This window comes from Bidens hawaiensis, unplaced genomic scaffold (assembly GCF_021521415.1).
Source record: "Bidens hawaiensis isolate Kalapana, Puna unplaced genomic scaffold, B.hawaiensis_p1.1 tig00017819_1, whole genome shotgun sequence".
Classification (NCBI taxonomy): Eukaryota; Viridiplantae; Streptophyta; class Magnoliopsida; order Asterales; family Asteraceae; genus Bidens; species Bidens hawaiensis.
In genome coordinates this window covers 157307-167660 of record NW_027492689.1, presented here as the reverse complement: position 1 = coordinate 167660, position 10354 = coordinate 157307, and the positions used below count along the sequence as shown (strand labels likewise).

Genomic DNA, 10354 nt, shown 5'->3' with positions numbered 1-10354 from the left:
ATGGGCATTCAAACCCCCCTTAAAGCTGATCACTACACACCTCATTCTTTTAGAAAGAAACTGCTCATTCCTTATGCTTTCTATGCACTTCTTTTCATTGCCATCTTTCGTTTGTATTTCTTCCCTACTCCCACCAACCTCCCATCCACCACCACCGCCACCGCCGTTGACCGGATTCTGACTCCTCCGGCCACTGGTACACCATCTTTATACAGCCCAAAGACTCAACCTTTTTAACATTTTTTTATAAAGTTTCAATCTTTTTACAAAATGGAACATGGGTTTTCATGGGGTTTTCATTTCTTCCTTGTTTCAGCTTACCCCACATAACCCTTAATTATAAAGTCTTGATTTTGGTTTTTTTTTTTTTAAGTAAAATTTTAACTTTTTTTTGGTATCTGGAACTTTAGGCTCTTGGGTTTTAATTTTTTCTAATTTACAAACCATTTATTACAAATTCTTGATCTTGGTTTTCTTAGTAAATTTCTAACCTTTTTACCATTTTTCTGATAAATTTTGAATCTTTTTACTAAATGAAACATGGGTTTTTAATTTCTTTCTTATTTCAGTTAACCCCACAAAACCCATTAATTATAAATTCTTGATCTTGGTTTTTTAGTAAAGTTCTAACCTTTTTGACTATTTGGAGCTCTAGGCTTTTTTTAATTATTATATTTAATTTTCAGATGTTGTAGAAGAAGAAAGTAGAATAAGAAGAGATGGTTGTGACTACACCAATGGCAAATGGGTCCATGACAAGATTGGTCCAATGTACAACTCCACTGCATGTGGTACAATCAAAGATGGTCAGAATTGTGCAGGCCATGGCAGACCAGACACTGGCTATCTCTACTATAGATGGCACCCCAACATGTGTCATCTCCCTAGGTTTGACCCCAACACCTTCCTCCAGCTAACCAAAGACAGACACGTGGCATTTGTTGGTGACTCACTTGCCAGAAACCAGTTGGAGTCTCTCCTATGTATGCTTGCTACTGTCTCTGTTCCTAAGTTGATTTACACCAATGGTGAAGATAATAAGTTTAGGAAGTGGCATTTTGCATCACATAATGTTAATGTTTCAGTTTATTGGTCACCTTTTCTTGTTAAAGGTATTGAGAAGTCAGAACACACACCTTACAATAGGCTTTATTTGGATTCTGTTAATGATGTTTGGGCGAAAGATTTAGACGGGATCGATATGGTGGTTTTGTCGATCGGTCATTGGTATCTTCACCCTGCGGTGTTTTACTATGGTGATTCGGTGCTAGGATGTCACTCTTGTAATAACAAGAATTATACTGAGGTTGGATTCTATGATGTTTATGGGATGGCTTTTAATACTACTCTTAAGGCGTTGGTTAACCGAAAGATTGATGTGATTGTAACAACTTTTTCGCCTGCACATTTTGAAGGCGATTGGGATTCGTTAGACGCTTGTTCAAAGACGAAACCTTTTGATGAAAATGAGAAGAGTCTAGAAGGAATGGATTATGAAATGAGACGACAAGAGAATGAGCAAGTGATTTCAGCCAAGAAAAGTGTTGAGAAATTTAAAGGTTTTCGTTTAGAGGCGTTGGATGTGACGAAACTGGCGTTAATGAGACCAGATGGGCACCCGGGGTCTTACATGTATCCGTTTCCTTTTGCGAATGGTAAACGGGAAAGGGTTCCAAACGATTGCGTTCATTGGTGCTTGCCTGGGCCTATAGATACATGGAATGAGATCATGTTAGATATAATGCAAAGATGGAATCTTTAAAAAAGTTTAGAGGAAAGAAGCTAGTAAAATTATAACACATGTAGATGAAGAACATGACATGGTGCTCCAAGAAATAGTTGTTTTTATCCATGTACAGATGGAAATATAATATTATTCTGTATTCTTAAAGGTAAATGATGAAATACAACATCCATCCATGTGATGTGATACATATATATATTCATTCATATGAAAAGAAGGCCAGTATACATTTGTGTTTTTGTTCATTACTCTTGTTTGTTTGTTTGTTTATGTTGTGTTCTTGGCTTGTCTAGATATCAACGGTTGTATTCTTGTTATAAAAAAAGAAAATTAGACTTGAATGAATGGTCTGTGTTTTTTATTGTTTAAGCAACTGGCATATGATGATACATGATTGTTCACATGGATTTGATGAGAAAAGGTCATGTGCCAACTTTCTTTTTTAATACTTTATAAAAGGAGGATAAGGGCTGAAACCTTTTGATGTAGCTGGTTTTTATCATGACAATGTTAAGTTTCATCATTTACCTTTGAGAAAAGGTCATGTAGCCGGGCAAGCAATGAAAAGGGCTGAAACGAAGAAGGTGGAGAAACATGCTGTCAGGTCCCAATTTTGGATGGTCGATTCGTCTTGGATCTTAATCAATCATGTCATAACTCACACAAAATTAATCGTGTCGACAAGAGAGTTAATGACGGGTTGCTGTATTTAGAAAGATGACCGTTTGTTAAAGGCGGAATCAATAACAAACATACGGTTACAATGAATATTCAAAGATAGAAGACACACACATGATTCACTCAAAAGATTTCCATTTATATAATGTTAGTCATACAAAAGGAGTAATCGATTTAGGGTTTATGAGGAATCCTCGGACAGCCGTTACACACACAAAATATTCTCAATTAATGTGTCGTGTGTATTCTGTCTGTCTCCTCTCTCTTGTCTTTTTTTCTTTTTTTTTTCTCTTGTCTCTTGGCGGCGTGCCCTAATTATTCTATTTATAGGCCTGCCAACCTAAGACAGCTGTCATTCCTTCTAGAAACCCTATCCGATAGTACATATTCAAATTACATATTCAAAAATAAAACTAAGTGTAAAACAAGTCTTCCGGATAGGCTTTTCATTAAACTTCAGTCTCCGAGTACGCAGTGTACTCGGCCTTCCTTCAGACTTGGTAAACATAGAAGTGTACTCGGGATCAGTTTCCGGGTAGACTTTACTTAAAGAATATTTTACCAAGTAAAATATTCACCGAGTAGACTTCAATCTTCTTGGAATTATCAAACTTTGCCCGACAAATCCTTACGAGCAACCTTGTTCTTCTATGGTCCTGTTCGGCTCATTGTCATTTAATAACTTATTGATAAGGCGTACTCGAGAATACATACCTTACTTGAGCAGAACCTTACTCGATATAACTTAGAGATATTCCATTAACTCATCAAGTATACTCGGACCATAATTATTAAAGAATACCTTGCCCGGTCTTCCAATCACTTGGCTTCATGGACTTGGTTGACCAAACCTTACTCGGAAGAGTAAAACACTTGGTCTTGAAGAACAACCCTGCTTGACAAAGTGAACCTTACTCGGATATGCTAAATCAATGATCCTTACTTGGAAATCACTAAAAAGCATACCTTGCTCGGATATCCACTTAAGAAGACTATTTGAAGTAAACCTTGCTCGGGAGGCAAAATCTCGTACTCGGCTAAGTAAAAGCTTACTCGAAGGTCCAAGGTGTGCTCGGATTCAATACTTAGCAGTTTCTGAGGAGGTTGAGAAGATTCCAATCTTCCAAATCTCCTCATTTGGGTCAAATTCTTGACCCAACAATCTCCCCCTAGATTGGAACACCTCAGCTGACCCAAAACACTCTGTGGTTACATACACTTAGCAAAATACACATCAAATTAAAAGTCAAATTTCATAATCAAATTACATAAGCAAAAATTACATAAGCAAAAGCTGTTCGATGACATTACAAAGCAAAGCCTATTCTATCTCTTTTGTCTTTTCCTTTCATTGTAGGCTGCTTGTTTTCTCAGCTGGATTACAGATGCTGCTCTTTCTCTGAAGATATTGAGCACTTGGTAGTGAGTGTGTCCTTCTGGTATCACCAAGTCTCTTATATCTGTAAGATCATCATTGTGTAAGCATGTCAGATCTGCATCCTTTTTGATTGTTGCCAAGGCCTTTCCATCAGAGTTCCTCAGCACATAGTAACCAGTGTCTTCTTTGTATTCAACTTCAGTGATGACACCGTTCTTCTGCACTGTATAGTTTGGCCTTCTCATTCTTCTTCTCACTCTTATACATGTATCCATGTTGGACAGTGGATTCTGGTCATCTCGGACACTTATTTGGTAGTTCAATTCAGCTCTGTCCATTTTCTTCAGCTTTTCTGACCTTTTTGATCTGTGAAGTTGAATCATTCTCCAACTTCTTTTTTCTTTTAAAAACTTGAATCCCTTATCAGCTTCTTCATGTAGATACTTTGACAAGTCATTCATCTGTCTTCCTGCTGATCTGTCCCTGTTTCTGTAGTCATACAAGTGAAGAGACTCCATTCTTCTTAGCTGTTCTTCATTATAATCCCTGAAGTCACTTCTGACCACAATCTCTTTCAATAGTCTGCTCTCCATGATCACTTTAAGAGAATCAGTGACTGAATCATAATACAGCTCTCTGGGTAGATCCACATCAGATTGTGGTCTTGTTCTTTGTTGTACTGAGCTGCTTGATTCTCCTCTTCCTCCTTGGCCTCTTCCTCTTGGGAATCTTTGATGGAATGGAGGTCTGATTGGGATGGATTTCCTTGGCTTTTCAGGACCCAAATTGAATACTTTCCTGTATGCACCTTCTACCATTTCAACTGGCCAATTCTCCATGTCTTTGATATTCTCCCCAGCTTTGTGAAGGTCATTCAGCATTTTGGCCATTTCTACAGTGTTTGCAAACCTAGCTGGCACAAACCTGCCATCTGAAAAATATCTTGGGTTTTCACCCTCCCTTAATACTTTCATCCATTCCTCCTTCTGGTAGTAAAACAGATTTCTCAAGTCAATCTTTTCCAGTGCATTAAAATCAGCCTCAGTCATCCCCCTTTCATTTATCATTATGTTCCTCAATATCCCAATCACCTCTTCATTTTCCCATGGCACAATCTCTTCATCATCAGGTTTAACCTCAGGCTGTTCTGGCTGAGGGATTGGAGGTTGATCAGTTGTCTTTTCTTGTACCATCTCCTTTTCCCTCACAGTCCTGAGTCTTCTTGTTCTTTTAGCAGGTGGCTCATCAGATGTTTCTTTTAAGATTGAGCTCTCAGTATAGACCCTTTTTAATTCTTTCTCTTTCCTTTTGGAATACTGGTCAAATACTGCCTCTCTACTCAGATTTCTTACAACCTCAGGCTTCATGCCTTTCTCAAGCAGGTATCCACACATACCATCATATTTCTTCTTTAACTCTTCCAACTCAACCTTATCATCCTGTTTTACAAACTTTTCTGAAACTATCTCTTTCTCACTGTTGTAAAGATCTTGAATTTGGTCAACAATGTATTTTTCCAAGGCAGCTTCAGGATAGCCTCTAACTTTCAAATAATTTTTATAATGCTCAGCATTTTTCTTTCTCTTCTCAACCTTCTTTAAGACTTCCTCTGCATTGATTTCAATGTTGCCTCTTTGAATATAAGTCTTTTCAGCTTGAGAGGTCTCAGCAGTGGAGCTTGTACCAACTTTCTCTCCTCCTTGATCAGGGTTGTCATCACCCTCTTCATCAGACTCCTCAGAGTCATCCTCCTCATCATCTGATAAATCAATCATAGCATCTATTTTGGGTTCATCAGAGGCAGGATGATCTGGTTCATCATTATTTTCATTTTCATCAGAAACATTAACATCAGGGACCCTTGGTAATTTTTCTCCTGGTTTCAGTGTTTGTAAGGGGATTGCCCTGATTGGTTTATCATCCTCTGGGGTTTCCACATAACATTTATTCTTTTCATCCTATATACCCTTCCTATCAGCTCTTTCAGCTTCAGCCTGCTCAGCAGATCTCTTCCTTCTTTGATAAGTCTTTTCAAAACTTCTTTCTGGCCAGTTACTAGTAGGGTTCTTTCTCAAGTCCTCTTTTACCTGTTCAGCCCATTTCTTGGCAGCCATAGATGCAATTGACTCACCAATTTCCTCAGGTATAATCATGTCAGTGTTTAGATTAGTTGATGGTTCAGCAGTCTCAGATTGTTGCTCCTGAAACTTGCTGACCACCCTTCCCAAAGAGTCATCAAACTCTTGATTTTTGTTCATATTTACCAAAATTTCAATCACCTCTTGATCTGCCACATCTTGAAATATCTCTTTTGCTACATTGGCTTCTTTGATCAATAGGTCCTGCTGTGCTAACTCTTCTTCTGTCAAGGAATTGTAACGATTCCGGCAAAATCAGGTATACCCTAGCCGGTATATACTATTTATGTGTTATTTAATAATGAATATATGAATTATGATGCGTTTATACGAGTATGTATGATTCACAGTACGGATTATACTCGATTATACAGTTAATCGTATTGGAAATACGATTAACCGATTAACGGTTATTGAAGCCCGAATGAATCGAGGATTACATTATAGACGAGATATATAACATTTAGTGATGTTTACGAAGTATTAAAGCTTCGGGATAAGTGAATTAAAGCACAGAAAAAGAATTTTCGATTTAATGGTACGTCGGTACGTTGAACGAAACCTTTAATACCCAACCAAGCAAGAGACGATCGATCAAGCCGAAAAAGATGCGCAATTATTAATAATATGATGTTTTAAGTTAATAAATGTCATGGTTTAAGTTTTTAAAGTTTTTAAATCGGTTTTATATAAATTTCATTTTTTTAGGCCGAAAACGACCGTTTTAGACTCGTTTTAAGCTGAATTAAACATTTAACCGAAAAACGAACTGAACCAGATTATCCAAAACATTATCCGGATTTCCATAATCCAAATGTGTGGCTAGAAATGGAAAGGTGGGTCCCACCCCACCCCCCTTGAGTTCCGATCGGCTAGGGGTAAAAGAAACCCCTTGCCTCTCATTTTTTTTTACATCAACCATTTCAAGATCTACTCTTTCTCTCCACATTTCCACTTAAAAATCCAGAATTTTAGCAAGAAAACCGAGGTAAAAATCGAGTTATTTACGTGTTCATCTTCTTTTCTTGAGTTTATTTGCAAGAAAATGAGGTTTCAAGTGAAAAATGGTGAAAATCCGAGATGAAACCGATTCTTGCATGATCAAGTGATGTATATGGGTTATACAAGGGATCTTGGTCCAAGAAAGGAGTTAAACGAACCAAAAACGAATTTTTTACGGTTTAAACTTTAGTTTTGAAACAATAACCGAAACTATAGTGTAAGAGGCTTGATGGTGAGTGTAAATTGCTTGGTATTGTGGTATGTTGGTTGTAGGTTCTGTATTTAGTGGTAGATAAGGCGGAAAGGCGAGTTTGTAGCTTGTAGTGGCGGAAAACAAAAGGTATATTCGGTTTATGTTCGGTTATGAGTGTTTTGGACAGATTGTGGTACGTTTAGAGTTAGGCTACGAAATTTCACAGAGATGATCTACACATGAAAATATGAGATCTGTGAAAATTTGGTAATTTTTGGACAAAGGATGAATATTTGGTGAATTTAATGCTCGGTTTTGGCTAAAAATGGTGAAAAATAGTTAAATATCATGAAAAATTCTGGAAAATTCCAGATAAGCTTTTTATAACATGTAAAAGTCACAAACAAAATTAGGTCAGTTGGAGAAGTCTAAGTAGGCTTTTCGGTTAAACGAGTTCTAGGGTTTTCTAGCTCGGTTTTAGTGAAAATGGCATGTAAAAAGAGATTTTAGTTCTGGAAAAGTTACAGGGGACTATGTGGATGGCAGGGGTCATCCAGGAAAAATTTGGGATTTTTCTAAGGTCGTTTGGTATTTACGACATATTTAGTGTTTAAATGGTGTTTAAAAATAGATAAATAAATTTTAAATATAAAAATTAATTCTGGAAATATTTTTATAAAATTCCCCACTGTCAAAAAGTGATTTGTGCAAAATTTCAAGATCCGAGTCTAAACGGATAATTATTTGTGCTAAAAAGAAAATAAAAACAAACTTTTAAAGTTTAAAACGCGTAAACCGGTAAAGTTCGCCTAAACGAGCTGACTGGTGTATAAAAACCCTAAAAATAAACTATTTTCGTATAATTGAGTTAAACAAGTAAAAATAAATCATCCGAAAATAATTCGGATGATTTGAGTAATTTTATCCGATTTAACAGTTTCCGGTACACTAAAGACGGAAACGGGTCCCACGGCCAATCGGGCGTCTAAACCAAGCTCTAATTTCACAACTTTAATTAAATTATCAGTCAACAACTATTTTCGGGTCGTGTGTGACCAAACTCATTTTTGAAACGTAAAAAAAAACGGATAACCGTGCTAGGCACGCAAAACGGGGAAAATGAACTAATAGTAATTTTGACTATTGAACTCTAAACGATATCACAATCTGAGTCCGGAGAAGTGTTTCTGGGTTAACATTGCCCCCGGAACGGGTACAGTACTGGGGTAACAGTGTCCCCAGATGTACCGGTTAACACGGTTAAAGTTATATTAAGAGTGATTGTATAGTAACGAACTTAGGGATCGTATTAAAGATCCGGATTAGTAGCTGCGTACTGTGTTACCTACGTGCTTGCGAAAGGTGAGTTTCACGAACCCCTTTTTCTGAATTGTTTTTAAATATTTTCCCGGGGCGGAAAGCATGTTACTATTGAAATGTTTAAGTACATACTGAACGCATGGATTTGCGTGAATTTATATATATATTTTATTGTACGGGAATCGTACGGAAATGTACTAAGATGGTAATTGTCTGAGTTGCTAACATTGTAAGGCCCCGCAACACGAGTGATTAGCTAAAAGCCGGTAGAGTGTGAATAGTACTATTGGTCTGACAAACCCAACTGGTCCGGCATGGATTTGCTGATGTTTCCCAGCCAGTTGCACATGTCTATTTTGTTGTTATTTATTTTTTCTATGTAATGTTAGGCATAGCGGTTTGGGGCAGGTCCGTGGGCGGAGTATGCCACGGGGTTGTATGTGGATAGTCAGAGGTTTCACTTGCGGGCTCGGCATAATTACATCGCTAATATATGATTATTATAATGATTTGTCACTGTTTATTTAAATTAGTGAAACTCACCAACTATTCGTAGTTGACCCGTTTTCTTTACATGCTTTCTAGGTACTCCCAAACTGGAATAATTGCTACATGCTTGACGATGCGTGTTTTTTTTGTGGAAGCTTAATGATCTTTTTGTATTAAATATGTTAATGTAATGTTGGTAAAACTTATGTGATAACGCCTAGACGGTAACTAAACTCGGAACAATGTAATATGGTGTGAATTAATGTAATGGTGTTGTCTTTATAAGCAATGTTGTTGATATCAGACGTGTCTGTTGCATCCCGTTTACGTTTCCGCTGCGGTTATGGGGTGTTACAGAACTTGGTATCAGAGCCATTGGTTATTAAGAATTAGGATGTCTTTAAAAGATACCTAAAATATAACTAGTAGCTCAAGTATTATAGGATCTGAATATCAACTAATAATTTATAGTGACGAGATCTGGATGAACTTAGATGGACAAGTGAGTTATTATGGTCCGGAACATAATAACAGACTTGTCCGCACGAGTGAATACAGGGGAAGTCACGGGGAACATTAATAGGTAAAATCGGCAACATATGTGTAAGTATATGATAATATTTTTATGTGACAAAGTTGTATAAGTATGTGTATATTAATTATGATTTACATTATGGAAGGAACTATATGTTTGCTAACTTGTGTACAGGTAAGGATGTCGAGATCACGAAGTCTGTCAGTGGAGGAGGACCCGGAGGAGGCCAGTTCCGGGAACTCTAGGAGCTTACGCCTAGCATCCAGCACTGAGCCTAGTGAGACTAGCCGTAGGAGTACTAGCTTGTCCTCCCCTACTAGAGTTGCCAGATCCCCCACTCCACCCGCACCATAGGTCACCCCTACCCCTCCCAGGCCCGGATCCCGCCTCACGGCGCGGATCAGTGTCCCCTATGTCCCACCTACCTCTACCCCACCCAGACCTACTTTCCACAGGGGCGAGTCCTCCCGCCCCCAGCCCGAGCCTGTGCCTCCACCTGTGTGGGGTACCCCTAGGCTGGAGAGGGATGAGCGTCCCTCCTCCGAGGCTGCATGGCTCCGAGTGCTCACCGAGCAGGTGGTTGAGCACACCATCGCCTTGACGGTGGGGATCCAGAGGAGGAGACACTTGGCGGACTGCGTACTGGACAGCCAGTACGCGATTGGCCAGCTGAAGAGGGAGGGCGCATACTCCCAGTGGATGATTGACCGGATGGAGACATGGATCCGGGGTTTGCTGGCGGTGTTGGTGGTGATGGTGGCGGTGTTGGTGGTGATGGTGGCAGTGTTGTTGATATACCACCATGCTTAGTCATGTTAGGGTGGTAGTAGTCAGGGTCCGCTTTTTGATACTCTGTGTAAGCAGTTAGTGGCGATGC

The 10354-nt window shown here is 38.6% G+C and overlaps 1 protein-coding gene across 1 annotated transcript; it reads left to right on the top strand.

The window, feature by feature from the left end:
* LOC143554724 (xyloglucan O-acetyltransferase 1-like) lies at positions 1-1765 on the top strand. The gene is made up of 2 exons (XM_077044424.1): positions 1-196; positions 687-1765. The coding sequence occupies exons 1-2, from the start codon at positions 1-3 to the stop codon at positions 1760-1762; spliced, it is 1272 nt and encodes a 423-aa protein (XP_076900539.1). The 3' UTR covers positions 1763-1765.
* The last annotated feature ends 8589 nt before the right edge of the window (positions 1766-10354 follow it).

Coding starts and splice junctions, on each gene's coding strand:
- LOC143554724 (XM_077044424.1), top strand. CDS start 1: ATGGGCATTCAAACCCCCCTTAAAGCTGATCACTACACACCTCATTCT. Junction 197..686: donor TCTGACTCCTCCGGCCACTG/GTACACCATCTT, acceptor TTTAATTTTCAG/ATGTTGTAGAAGAAGAAAGT.